Here is a 15,299-nt window from a genome sequence, read left to right as displayed (position 1 = left end):
ACCGCCAACCTAAATTAAGCTTTTGCTGGCAAAAAGGATTTTATATGTAGTTCTGTAAGAAAACCTTTGATAATCTTATATTGGGGACATTTTGACCAGAAAACACTGAACGACAGGGAGGCTTGTTTCTGGTTTGAGCACTGAATGGGGATTTATTGTGAACACACACTGTTGAGTCTTAAGCCTATAAATCTTGCACTGGATTACTGTTTCTTAACGAAGGAATGACAGATCTCTTATTTTGTTGGTGCATTTTAATGTGCAATGACGTGATTGATAGAAACCAAACAGCAGCTATTAAAATGTCAAATGCAGACTTGATGCCCTTATAAGTTTGGCTTCTGGAGTTTAATATACTGTGAGCAAATAGACTTGAATTTGTCTTTTATTTCCAATATACAGCCTGCAACAGAAGCATTCCTCTTTATACAGTTGGAAAAAAGTCTTACCCAAACCAATAAACAAATGAGGAATAGATGAGCCTACCTAGTTATAGAAAAGTTAACTAATGAGATCAGGATGAGTTAACTATGAAGTAATGAACCCTGGTTGATTAAAGCATGAAAATGTAGATGGTGACTTAAGTTGTTTTAGTATGATATATGATATAATACAGCTCTTGATATGACAGGTTATTCCAACAAGCAGTTTCAGCAACAAATATTTTCTAAAACAATGGGGCTTATTTATGTATTAATTTACAAAGATGTATTGTATACATGCTACATGCAGAGCATGAAAATAGATTAAAGTAGAATAAATGTGACACTCTTTTCAAATGTTTTGTTTCTGGGATATTTTGATAGGCAAATATCATAAAAGAGGGATTCTCCTGAGAATCATTACTTCTTTTCCTATCCTGTAACACTATTTTATTCCCATGATGCCTTCATTGGAAACCACTTGCCATCCAAAAAAGAAAACCCAGGAGAACTTGTTTGTATCACTGCAGCCATTTATTTATTATGTGCACATTAAGGTATTACTATACTGATTACATTTCTCATACGGTTTTTAATTAGAAAATGTATCCAAAAGCAAAACAGTACAGATGTATACAAACGTAATAATGTGAAGAAACAGAAAATAGAGATGAACAGATAAGGCAAATGATACTCTGAGAATCCAAACCCAATAACCTTAAAACATCTGGAGGAAAAGGATGACAAACTGAAGCTGCATTAGATTTGTGTGAAATTATTCAGTTTTCCCTTCCCTTATGTTTGAAAAGACTCTTTTTTTCAGTAGAGATTATTTAAAAAGCTCTAAACATCACAAAAATGTTAATATAACACTAGATTCGTACTAACAAGAGAGAGGAAGGAATTATTTTCTATAGAAGTGGTCCTATTATACTACCCCTTGAAAATGGCACCATGAAAACATTTTTGTTGTAGATAATTTTTAATCATAGGCTACACTAATATTTTGAAGATTCAAATTCTTATTTCTATTTGTCTTAATACTGTGACCAAATGACTAGGCTTTAGACTCTAAATGTAACCTGAATCAACAAGAAATATGTACGCTACTATAAACATAAGCAGCAGGGACCTCTCTAGGCTGCCTTTCTAGCAGGCAACATTTAGCCTTTGTAAGTCTAGAAAAATGTTATAAACTGGAATCTATCATTAGTATTTTGAATCTGGGAAATACAAGTACGGGATGTTTAAGAGTCATATACTGTAATTTAAATCTGTCTTATACTAAGTACAGCATTCCAAAATATACATCAAGAAAAACTAAAAGTAAATGCTCTACAGTAAAGAGGTAACAATTAAAAAAATGCTACTGATATGGAATATTTATAATCAGAAAAATAAATATTCAGGGAGCTCACCAGAAGAATAAAGTGCTCTGCTTGTTATTAAATGCTGGTGCATTAAATATGGCATTCCCTACTGGAAAATACAGAGATTCTTCTGGGTTATAATCAATATTTACTTCATAGGATTAACTGTTTTAGCAACAGATATAAAGCTTTGCCACAAAGACGAAGGACAAAGCACAAAGACAAAATGATAAATTAGGAAGCAATGTTATCTTTTTAGGGATAAAATTTAGAGGAATGCAACATTATGCTCCATGAATAATGTACACAAAGAAAAGTCTAATAAAAATGATATCCTTACTTAATGTAAGATAACTTAATAAGAAATCCAGGTCAAATAAAATTCTTGAAAGGAAATACCCAAATGCAACTGACTTTTCAAATACTATCTTGGCATAGAATCTATAAAGGTAAAACTAAACAACCAAAAAAAATCTCTATTACATCCAAACAAAACCACCAATTTACTTTATACTGTGTAAAGCAGGAGACCGACACTAAGATATGTGACAATGCACATCAGCCAGCATGAACTCTACAGGTGGTTTCAGCAGCAATGAGAAATAATGCACAATTCAGTTCCAGCACTTTATTTCAAAAATAAAACTTCCTGCCTCCCTACAAATGCAGGGTGAGGAGGTAGTTTGGAGTTGCTACTGGTGAAGCCACTTCATGTCACCCTTCTCATGCTTTTATTCCCAGTTAAATTATTATCTGCATATAATATAAATCTCCTAGACTATAAATTAACAGCTTTCAGGACAGATGCCTTGAAAAGTTCTTAGGGAGGTTAAACAAATATTAGAGCCTAAAGCCTCCCTCTATAACAAACATGCACACAATGGAAATGAAGTCGTTAGTGAGCTACGGGGCAGGAAGGACTTGGAGTTCTGTCTCAACTTTAAAAGCACCTTGCCCCAGACGAACTGATATTTTACCTTAGTGGTATAATGGGCTTCTGTCCATTTTGGAAATAGAGAAAAACTATCTAATGTCATAATCTGTTTTCTCACTGGGTAAATATCAATAGGATTCATAATTTCACCTCAATTTTTGCTCTGCCTTCATGTATTATCTATATAATTTTTCTCCAAATAAAGAAAATAAATAATGAGCCAGTCTGAGTAACTGACCACGTTCCCCTCCTATACTACCAACCTCTGGGAATAAAAGCTTTCTAAGCTTTGTGATCACATTTGGAAGTGGTTCATTTATTATTCAGAGAGAATTACTATAAGGAAAAAAACCCTTAGATTTTATCATATCCCCAAGTTTTACTTTTCTAATGTAGAATTAAAGAAAAAATTATTCTGCAAGGAGAGTTCTCAGCCTTTATCAGTCAGTAGTACAAATTTGAAACTGATCTAATGGCTTCAAGGTCTGAAAAGGGGGGAAATTTTTAAAAATTTTGGATACAGTCCTCTGATTTACTCTGATTCTCAAATACATTCTTTTCTACTTACTCTCTTAAGTATGAGGGAAGGGGAAAAAATGGGAGTTTGACTAATACAAGTGATACAACATATACAATGAATAGAAACGGTTGTATTGTAATAAAAGGCAAAAATTTGAAACATAAGCTATGTGGTGGCTTTTTGGTGGGGCAAATGAGAGAAATATATAACATCTTTTTTTGGCATGGCACATTTTGATGGAAAATCTCATTGGTCTTTCCGACTGGAATGGTCAGGTGTAAGACAAAAAAAGTACATACAGTTTTTTAAAAACAGACACCTACTACTGATAAAATTCTGTTTAAACTACTTCCTATTTTAAAGATAAGCACTATTAAAAATACATTTTATTCATTGATAGAGTGTAGGGGCAATTTTCATTGTCTTTGACAGATTTACTCAGAACTACCTAACAAGGAAAGAAAGTATAATTAACTCAGCATAGATGTTAGAGGCTTTTATTCTAAAATTTAATTCTTCACTAATTTATTCTATGATGAATTTAATAGTCAACCAGGAAATTGGTTTTTATAAAAGTTATTTTATGAGCAGAAAATACAGGAAAAAAGTAATCATAAATGCCAAACTGTCTCTTTACTTTATGAAGCCAAATATTTCTTCATTGACTTGGTTTTTAAAGCTGGAATTTATCCCTTCAGGGCCACTATTATTTTTCAAAATTCCTATAAATATTAAATCTAAAAATTAATTGGTAATTCTAATTCTCCTCTTTCTCTTCAAATTTCTTCTCCTCCCCTGAACTGCTGACTTTCAAAAATTCACAGAATGAGCATGTTTCTTGCAAAGCGGCTTGTCCTTCTTGGAGAAAAATGTCTGACCTTCCAAACTTTCACAACATACCTGAAAAAGAAGCATTATTTAAAGAATATCATTATTTTATCAAATATGCCTGAAAAAGGAAAATGATTTTTCACTTGATGGATAAGACAAAGCACTTTAGTTGGCTGTATTAGACACTGACATTTAATGATTACTGATACTTCATGTAATTTTCAAAAGCATTAAAGAATGACTTTTTCCTAGAATGCATTCTAATTTATTTAAATCATTGATCATTATTTTTTTTACTAGGCCCTAATAAAAAAAATAGACACATGAAGAGGTCACATTAAATGTAACTTCTCTCGCCTATTGATGCTTTAAATTTGCCTCCTGTTGTAGGAAATCAAAGTACTCACAACGAAAATACCATTCAATTGCTGTACCAAACATTCCCAAGCCCCCAAACACATAGGCATAGCATACCTGAGAATTCTTTTTAATTCTTAATTTTAATCTGGCTATTGGATGATTATATAGTCTGTTTATTAACCGCATTTATGTCTTGTCTTTCCTATTGCCTTTCTTAAATATAATAGCATAATACAGCAGCTCTACCAGAGAACAGGAGAAGGTAAAACCCTAAAAGTTGTTGCATTTTATAGATATCATGAAGTCTAAGAGGTGGATGACATAAACAAGATGAATTTAATGGTTAATCAGCTAATGCTTGGGGAAATAATTTGATTTCAATTAATGTTACTTTTTCCCCTTCATACAACATGTATTGAAAATTATTAGATATATTAAATCTAATTTAAAAATTCAAATATCTGAACAAAATATCTTTATTGGATATATACTTTCTCAATTAAAAAAAGTCTTAGGGTAAATGTGAATCTCTTCAACTATCCTCACTGTTAAAAATAAAACCAAAAATATTAAAATATCAAACAACATAGGTAAATCACTACATGTTTATTATAGTCTCAAAAAAAATTCATGTATTACTGCTAAGGAAGTGAAATCAACATGTAGTCTGCTTCCATTCTTAATTCAACAATAGATTTTTAGAATTGTTTATTTCTACTTCAGGCACCCAATGTTTCAAAAAATTACTAAAAATACTCCAATAAAATAGAATTTTTAAGAAATGTAAAGGACTCTTACTATTTTAAGAAATACATAGTTTGGGCAGCCTGGGTGGCTCAGTGGTTTAGCACCGCCTTCAGCCCAGAGTGCGATCCTGGAGACCAGGGACTGAGTCCCACATTGGGCTCCCTGCATGGAGCCTGCCTTTCTGCCTGTGTCTCTGCCTCTCTCTCTCTCTCTCTCTCTCTCTCTCTCTGTGTCTCTCATGAATAAATAAAATCTTAAAAAGAAAAAAAAAGAAATACATAGTTTCTCCTTACAAAACACAAATTTATTGAAAACAGGATTTTCTCTAAAGGGGTAAGCATCTTATTTTGTGCCAAATAATTCAAAAAATGCCAAAAATTTTAATGAACAATTTTCAAAATCACCATAAAAATACTTTTAGGTGTGAAGGATTGAAAGACACAAGAACTGTTATTTCCATTTAGTGCTTAGGCTAAAACTGGCCATATTGTGCTCTTCTAATTTGGAAATAAGAGTTAACTTACTGAGCATACAAAGCAAGTGTCATGCCAGGTATAGCCCAGAGCTTCCAGGAACATGTCGCCAGCTTCTATGGGAAATTCACATCCATGGCATATGGTACCAAAAAGGGCATAATAATCTGTATTGGGGCGGGGATGGGGGGTGGGGAGACATAATTTAAACATGAGAAAGCTTTAGAATAATAGTTCCTAGAAAGCACCAACAAAATTGGAATTAAATGAGAAGATGAAGATAAAGTTATAGTAACTGGAAAATGTTCAGAAGGCATGTTTGGCTTGAGGTATATGTGTAGCATGTTTCAGTTTACCTTTGGGGTAAATATTATTTACATAACTTAACGTCCTTTATTCCATTTTTCCACATAATACTCCTCACTTATCTCCAGCTGCTTAAATGTCCAAATATGTATCAAGAACAACTCTGTTCCCTGAGAAGTTATCAATAGACATGACTGTTTTAGCAAAAGACAAGAAAACTTCCAAAAACTAGCAACAGTTAAGACTAAAGAACGTAAGTCAAGAAGAAATATCTGATATTAGCACATTTCATAGAGTATCTGACTTGGTAGGGAAGAAAAAAAGTCACAAGAAACTTCCATGAGTAAGTGCCATGACTAAGTTTCTAGCTGGACTCTATCATAATGGTATTAAGCCACTATTCTTTTGCTGCCATTTCCTTTCAATTTTATGACTTCAGGCTGAAAATCCTTAGCCAGAGCACACCATTTACTTGACAGAGATTACAGTTGTAAAATACTAATAGAATTTCCCTCTAAAGAAAGCAGTTTTAATGAGAAGTTTCTTTATTATTACTAAATTAGAACTTATTAACAATTTTCTTTTATGTAGCTATTCTTACTACTTGTGTTTATTCCACAATAGAAAGATTTTCATTTCCAACTTGATTTATCTTTCTTAAAAATCTTCAATATTTCTCAGCACCACTTGCTCAACATATATACATAGAGTCCTAATATGTGCCAGGCACTGATGGGGGATACAGTGGTGAAGACAGATGTGCCTACTCTCTTTACGGTGCTTACATTCTCATTGGGAGCAAGTGTTGTCATTTATTGTATTTTTAAAATAAGTCATAATAAATAATTTCAAATTGTGACAAGAACCATGAAGAAAACAGTCATGTGATACAGAATAGTTGGGTGTAAGTATGTAACAAACACTCCATTAAACAGGTGAGTTAGGAAATGCTTCTCTAAGGAGGTAACAGTTGTTCTGAGATTTGACTAAAAAAAGGCAAATATCACCACAGAAAAGCTGAGGAAGAGCATATCAGAAGAAACAGCAAGTACAAAAGCCCTGAGGCGGGAGGGATCTTAGTGTGTTTAGAAAAGCAAAAGGGCCAGGTATAACTAGAATCCAGTGACAGAAGGTAAGGTGGTAGAAGATAAGGTTGGCAAAGCAGGCCTAGTAAGGAGAATAGTACTCAAGTGGAAGCTGAGAGGTATCAAGCATAATCTGAGTCACATTGAAACAAAATATTATCATAGCTGCTATTTGAGGGTCGGGGAAAAGAAGATGGACCATTTTAGTTGGTGATTCGAGCCATTCAGCAAAGAGTGAGTTGGATTTAGTTGTGACTATTGAGGTGGAGAGAAATGAATGAATAAATATACACTGGGGTTTGGGATAATGGATAGTGGGGCATTTGAGATGGGAAAGGCTGAGTAATAAATATAGGAAGTTAAAGAAATACAACAAAAATAGATGAAGTTGATTAGAAGTGACATTTAAATAAATCTACAATAATATTTTTCCTTTTCTGTAAGCAATATTTGAGTTTAAAGAATCTGACTTCTTAGACTACACTAAATATGATATTAAAGCTAGATAGTTTTATATGTATTTACTAGATAGGGACCATCTGCCAGTTAGTCAAAATGCAAATGTTAGACAGTTGCACAGCTTAATTTTAAAACAAACAAGCTCTTTCTTCAGAAGAATTAGGTGAAATTACAAAATGTGAAATACTCTGATTGAATCAAGGTAGGTGCTTTGTAGCCATCTTGTCCCAAAATAGCCCATAGATGGGATAAGTTCACTGGAATTTTCATAGAGCTTTCTGGTTAATAGTCTGGCATAGATCTGGACTGGTCTTAGCTAGGAGCTAAAAGGAATTGAGTGAGCAATAAAGGGTGAAGTGATGTTGACTAGCCTCAAATCAGAAGGTGACTGCTCCTTTAATAGTGTGCTGTATTCCTTTCCTCCAGCACCACACTTGGAATTTCAAGGTAGATCAACAATAAAACTCCATATGGAAGTGCTGTGGTAGTGAATGTAGGCATGACAAAGGGAAAATATTTTATTTTTTGAAACATATGTATGTAAGTAAGAGTAATGTTAATAAATGTTATGAAGTTCACTTTATATAGTCTCTGGGAAAGAAAAGAAGTGTTCAGAGCTCAGGTAATTAAGATAAATGTAGTAGACTGGTCCTTAGAGCCCAGTTTATTAAAAATAATTTTACTAGAGAACAATCCAAGTCAAGGTTACCCTCCCATTCAGTAACAGAAACAAAGGACTTCCAATTTATTGTCAAGACAGTTGCCTTAAAGAGCAAATCAGTATCACATTCAAAAGTTGATAATTTCTTTTTCTTTTTTTTTTTAAAGTTGATCATTTCTAATGTTTATAACCACTCAAAATTCACTGTTACAGTGTAAGAGGTGGCTTTAAGCTACACAACTTGGTAGCATTCATATCCATAAGTAAGATATTTCCTACTAGGTCGTGCTTATATGCTCATTTCTCTTAAAGAAGTCGAGAATATCTGTTTTGATGAAGTCACATAAAAATTTTACATAATTTTTTGCTATATATTTAGAGTAGCTTTAAATGTCCCTTAAAAATAGTTAGGAAATCTATTTTGCCCAGTATTTCCTTTCAGCTTTATAGTAATATAAGGGCTAAAGTTTTATCTTTATTCAAAACTTAAGAACTAGTGGCTTTAGGATCTTACCAGTCTCACAGTATGGTTCACCATCCTCCAAATGAAAAACATTATTACGAATGGGTTTTCCACAGGCCACACACACAAAACAGGAAACGTGCCAAGTTTGTTTCAAAGCATTGATGACTTCCTGTTAGAGAAAGGTATTTGGATGTAAAGAAAGATGACAATACAAAAATGCTTATTTTACTAGTTGTACCAACATAGCCCTTTTAAACCGGCCCAAAGTAGATACATGCTTTTGTCTTTACTATGAGCTTTTCCTCTAAGTAACAGATGATACTTAAGGACACACTCACAAATCATCTAAACTGATACACTATATAATACGTGTGTTTCCCATAAATACACATCAATAAACTTAAAGAATGATAATTGTGTTTTTTAAACATTACACATGTGATGAATAAAGTAATAAGCATTTCCTAAGTGCTTGCTAAGAAACATTCTGCTTTCTTTCAAAAGGGTGTCAGGGAACATTAACTTACAAAGGTTTCAAGTATTATCTTGAAAATGTCATGGAGGAAAAAAAAGAAAATGTCACGGAGGAAGGGCAAAACATTTAAAAATTAAAACAAACCTATGCTTTGGTGCATTATGGAAGCAATAACATAATCAGTGTAATCCAATCAGTTTAGCACATGTTTAGGATTCTGGAAATCAGCTATGACTACGCTAAGCACATACTCAAATGAGTGTCTAAAATTTGAATTATAAAGTGTGGATTCTAGTCAACAATGGCACTAGGGTTAAAAATAGCAATATCGAAGACTTGGGCCAGATTTTAATTAGTAAAAGAAGTCTTGAGAAACTGGTTTTGCAAGGAATCATTTCTTTGAATTGAAAGAGATAGAGTCCGTTTAACATTATTTTTGAAGAATAGTTAACAAAATGGGAATGTACTATTTCCATAATATTTATCACAAAAAAGAGGATGCTACACATAAAGTATGGTTACAGCTTTGTAAATGAATTACTTACAAAGAGCAAACGGGAAGAAAATATATCCTAAGGTAATAAGAATTGCCTAGGATTCGTAAATATATAGGCCATTTAAATTTTCTTTTTTACATTTTCTGGTATTTTCTAACTGCTATAGACTGAAATATTTTTCATAATAAAAAATTGTTAAAATTATACAGTAAATTATTAGCCTTAGAAAATGCCATACCAAAATTCACACTGAAGGATACTGAGGAGAAATGATGCTTTAGCTCCAAAAAAGATCACCATGAACATGTACAACAAATTACACTGAACCAAATCATTTCTCAAGGTTTTTGGCATTTATTTCCCTTTCTATCCTTGAGACAGATTACTATTCCTTCTTTAATAGGAAATCAAATAACTAAAACACAATCCAGAGAATCTGTCTCTGTGGTGAATTTCTGACCCATCTCTAAGGCAATGAGGGTAAGATTTCCATTTCCTAGAACCTCATCTGGTTCAAAGACTGCTACCTGACTTTGTGTTATTATTCTAAAATTTATAGAATATATTTATATACTAAAAGAATATTAATATATATTCAACTTATTACTTGTCATTTGGGAAGTTACAGCCTATATCATTCTATTCTTTTGTTCCCAATATATTGTACAAATTAATAATATAGAAGTATTTCATGTATTATATTTACAATTTAAATGTTCTCAAAGATTTAGACCCATTTAAAGATATAATCTGAAATTCTATGTATTCAAAATTCATACTAGCTTTTCTCTCGATATGAATTAAAATTTCATTATTATATTTTTATAGAGAGAATATTAGAATTCAGCAATGCCATTTCTATCCTTTGTATTAGCTGTATGAGCTTCATATGACATCAGGCACCTTGGATGCTTCTAAAATAAAATTCCAACTCCTGGTCACCCATAGGAAATGATGGACCCTTTATTTGTAAATTGCAAATAGGGTATTCTAGAGCAGGAAATTCATTCATTCATTATTTATTATATATCTGACTCCTAAATTACTCCTTTTTTGAAAAGAAAAAAAAGATGCTTATTTTTCTATCACATGTATATGCTCATAAAATAATAGGTTATATTTTTAAACATTATATGCATTTAAGAAAAATATATCATTTATAAGCTTCATGTTTTATGTATTTCACGAGATCTGTGCCCTGTGCTTGAACCCTGACAAACGGGGAAATGCTGCTCTTATAAAAGCTATGGAATTTAATTTAAAACAGTGAAGGTGTCAGTTCTGAGAACTCTGATGTGTGTGGTCCTGTGCGACCTCTTCATTCCTGAGCAAACAGGGTCCTGTTGAGGTAGCACACCCACAGTAAATTATTTTTTCCCCACAGTGGCTAGACTTTCACTAGACAAGCGAGCACTCAGTAAGACAAAACCAAAGACAACTTAACTCCTTGAGTCTGATACACTTCTACAGAGGTCTATTTAGTTTTACTTTACAATAATAAACAGTGATGAAAACAGAGAGGGGATCAAGCAAGAAGAAAATAAAAAGGAAAACTGATGGAAGGGTTTCAAAACAAAAAAATTATTATGCTTTAAAGTTCACTCAGAATAAACAGGTTTCTGATAACTTACTCCAAGGATCTTCCTTTGGCATCGACCACATTCAGGAGCAAAGAATTTCTCATAGCACAGCTCACAATACAGGGCTCCCTTTTCCTCTACAAATCCAATGTAGGCCATTGTATTTTTGCAGTGAGAACAGTTAAATTCTTCTGGATGCCAAGATTTCCCCAGTGCCACTAGGAATGGTCCCCTGCCAGAAGAAAGAAAGAGATCAAGTTGGCTTAGGAATAAAAGTTTCTAAAGTTAGCTTGAATAGAACCTCTTTTAGGAATGTCCAAACAATTAAATACTTGCTCAATTATCCTTCTCAAGGGTTGAAAACATGGGTGCTGTAAATTTACATAGCAAATCTCTGAGTATTTATGTGAAGAGAAAAAGAGGGAGCATTAAAAAGCACTTAAGGAATTCTTTCGAAAAAGGCCTTTTCCCCCACTTTTTTCCATCTTCAAGAGATTTGGTGGTTATGTTTTTTGAGCTGCAATGAGTGGCTCTGTGTATTATGATTATGAGTGAGAATGAGGATGTTAACTCTAACAGAAAATGAAGTAACCAGAAAAAAATATATGGTTTAGGCAGAGACAAGAATTTGACATTTCTATAAAATAAACAAAAGAGAAATCTTAATTTGGTAATGCCAGAGTCTTAAAAATGGTAATAATTATTACCTGAGGAAACACCGCAATTTCTATTCCCCACACTTTGTTTCGTTACTTATTTCTTAACTCTATTAAGCATATCAAATGTTTATAACCCCTCCAAATAGACTATGGAAACTGTCAACTGGATATTAAGAGACTGCTTTGAAGCTACTTAGAAAGGTTTTATTTAATTAAAACATGAATGATTTTTAATGCACATTTGTATCAAGGTAACAAATGTTTGTAAAGAGATTTTTTCCATTAAATATTATACAGTCATGAACTGATAAGATGGGTTTGGTTTGCTTGACAGGAATCCATTATGAAGCCTTATCTACTCATGAAGCCTGCAGAAACGAACCATTCTAACCTCTGCAACATACTTTTCAGTAGCTCCATCACACTAATTTTTATTCACAGAGTGGCTTTACCTCCAAGGCACTTTTACACTTATCCAATTTGTCCATGCAACATTCCTGTGAGATAGACCAGGGCAGTTATTACAAACTCAGTTTAACAGATGGAGAAGCTGAGATACAAAATGTTCAAAAGATATGACAAATATCATAAAATCACTGACTGAGTGAAGGTCAGAAGCTGAATTTCCTGATTTCTAGTGCTGGTGTAGTCAACTGATATTCTGCTTTTCATCTCATTACCATCAATTATCATCACCGAGTGACCACAGAGTAATTGTCAGTAAGCAAGGATACCTGACTTCTAGGCAGATTATTAATAGGAAAAGTCAGAGTAATGAGCATCACAAAATCGAAGCATTTTTTTGTCTTTGACAATAACATAAACTTTAGTATTCTGTAACTATTTCCCATTGGGAAATTCTTTGGATATACACTGATCTTTACTCAGAACCAGCACCTAATTCTGCAAGTCAAAAAAGTAAGAAGGCTCTTGATGAATGATAAAAATGTGTTCTGTGAGGTATAAGAGAGTATTTTCTAGCCTCATTTTGGGTTAACTTGTTTTTTTGTTTTTGTTTTTTTATTAATAACATGCCAAGTTTTATTGGCTAGAGCATGCAATTCTCAGCATTTGAGACAAGTAGTTTATTATTATTTTTTCCAGCTTTAGGGCATCATAAGTTTTGTTTTGTTATCACTAACAAGGAACGTCTTTGTTAACTGTTTCCTGCCAGAAGAAAAGGGCTACAGATCATTTATTCTGTCACCAAACTTTGGGTAGGTTGTCCCTCAATTTTTAGCTGGATTATAAATAACAGTCCAATACTCAGTGAGTTCTTCCCCCTCATTTTCTCCATATGTATTTGGCAAGTAGATTTAAAAATAAACCAAGGCGTCACAATGCCCAAAGTTAGATAAAGTTTTATGACTGTGCAAAGCTTTTCTACCAATTGGGCATCTAGTTAAATAAGCTTGAAAAATCTGCCAGGTTAAATTTACTCTGACCACAAGATAGGGTGTGATAGAACTCTGTTACCACTTGTTTGAACACTAAAGCAGAGTCCAAAGAATTTGTTAGGTTGAATTTTTTTATTAGGGCACATCTTCAGCTCTTCCATAGGCTGGATGGTCCCTTGAGGCCAGTACCCTTATTTAGCTTTCCAGATTGCAAAAGAAGTCAATCCAACCTCACACTGTGCACTCCACAAAAGTATGGTATCCACTTGGGAGTAAAAAAAGTTTACTCCTGGAACATGGCCATCAGTGCCACCAAATATTTAACAGAATTCATCTGAGGAAAAAAAAAAACATTTAGGAACAACTGATTGATGAACATATAATCCATTTTCTAGATTTTCTAAAATATGTGTTGAAATGAAGTCAGACTAGCTGAGAAGGAGGGTCTGCAACTTACAGCATACCGGGCCCAACATAGTCCACAGAATTAGTCCCTTAACAACCAGTGCTCCACATGATACCATCAGTCTGTGCTGACACGTGTCATAGGAAACAGCTCTGTAATAGTCGCCCTCGCTTTTTCTCTAAGTTGCTATTGAGAGTGCTACTTGTTAGATCACACAGGGTCATTTTCACATGGACTCCTTGGAGAAAGTCCTTTCAGGTTCTTGTAACAAGAACAGTTTCGCTTCTTCTGAGCAATAGTTCTTTTACTCATTTAATAGTAAGTTTAAAAATTCACTTTCTTTTTTCGTTGACCATTAGAAGGCTTAAAGCCAAATTTAGTCTAACCCCAGGCAAGCATGTAGGTCATTACGATAGGTTTTGTCCAGGCTTGATGGCAAATTTTTGTCCAGTCTTCATTTTTAATGGTCCCATTCATGATTTTCATTCTTCATTTGCCTATTTTGGAATTTAGGAGATTTTCTTATATTTCATGTATTCTTAAAAGTGTTTTAAAAGGTTTCTAGAATAGTGTCTACTACAACAAATTGATTAAATTTAATTGAATCATCCATTAAAGGAATAACTTCAAGATATTTCCTTAGTTCCTTATCAAATTTGAATACTGAAATGTCTTAACAGTAAAGAAACTCCCTCTGCACCTTTAAAAACTGAACTGAAAATGACCCTTGCTCCTGCCAGATCTCCTTTCTTAAACATGCTCAGTGCAGGTAGTGGCCTAGCTGGATATTCCCTGGTCCAGTTGAAAGAGCATCTTTCCCATAACAGCCTTGAAGTTATGTATAGATTAAGTAATGAAATCTCTGACATATAACAAAGTACTCTCTTCTCTGTCTTAGCAGAGACTGATTTAACAAAATCATTAACACAGGATTAATACTGTAGAAGTTCTTCCTGTTCCAGGTAGGACTGGTTTTCCATTTGTGAACTGGAACAACAGGCATGGGTAACTGCAACGTGGAATTAAGTCTGCTTCTACCTCTTACTATATTCTTCCCAAGTACTCCTTGGTTGACAAAAGAGGGGACAACAAGAGTTAAAGCACTGATTGGCTGAGAGAGAAAAGTTACTCTACTTTGAAGAAAAAAAAAAAAAAGAGAAAAGTTACTCTACTTATGAAACTTCTACTCTGTTTATCTTCTGTGAGACTCATGCCAAAGAGAGAGAGAGAGAGAAAAAAAAAAAAGGAAGTAACAAAGGCAGAAAAAGATGTCAAAAGGAACAGGAAAAGGAACACTAATAACAAATTTATTATTAAAAAAAAGAAAAAAGAACTGAATATTTACTAAATACAATGATATATGCCAGACACTGCTCTAGGTATAGACAATACGGCAGGAAACAAAGCCACGAAAGGCCTTGCTCACATAGAACTTATGTTCTAGCATGAGGGACAAACAAAAAACAACAAATTTAAGGGAGGGAAGATAGAGAGACTGTGTCAGGTGGTAGGGGGAGTAGAATTTAAGCAGGGTGGCCAGGGATACCCTGATATTTGACCTGAAGGAGACAAAGGTGAGCTATGCAAATATCCAGGGGAAGAGAATCCAGGCAAGGTAAACAGTAAATGCAAAGGGCCTGATAAAGGCACC

At 33.6% G+C, this 15,299-nt stretch overlaps 1 protein-coding gene across 30 annotated transcripts in view; it reads right to left on the bottom strand.

The window, feature by feature from the left end:
- Nucleotides 1-934: 934 nt before the first annotated feature.
- The window catches only part of PDLIM5 (PDZ and LIM domain 5), a 211,660-nt gene continuing 197,295 nt past the window's right edge, over nt 935-15,299 (bottom strand). For 29 of the 30 annotated variants that reach the window (XM_072810246.1, XM_072810248.1, XM_072810257.1 and 26 more), the window contains 4 exons: nt 11,238-11,418; nt 8,683-8,803; nt 5,709-5,824; nt 935-4,146 (listed from right to left, as the gene is read on the bottom strand). In XM_072810246.1, the coding sequence (XP_072666347.1) occupies nt 4,057-4,146; nt 5,709-5,824; nt 8,683-8,803; nt 11,238-11,418 (508 nt within the window). In that variant the 3' untranslated portion in view covers nt 935-4,056. The remainder of the gene's footprint in view (nt 4,147-5,708; nt 5,825-8,682; nt 8,804-11,237; nt 11,419-15,299) is intronic. The other variant, XM_072810245.1, reaches the window with a different exon arrangement.

This window comes from Canis lupus, chromosome 33 (assembly GCF_048164855.1).
Source record: "Canis lupus baileyi chromosome 33, mCanLup2.hap1, whole genome shotgun sequence".
Classification (NCBI taxonomy): domain Eukaryota; kingdom Metazoa; phylum Chordata; class Mammalia; order Carnivora; family Canidae; genus Canis; species Canis lupus.
The sequence above is the reverse complement of the archived record's forward strand: the minus strand, read 5'-3'. Positions and strand labels throughout refer to the sequence as shown.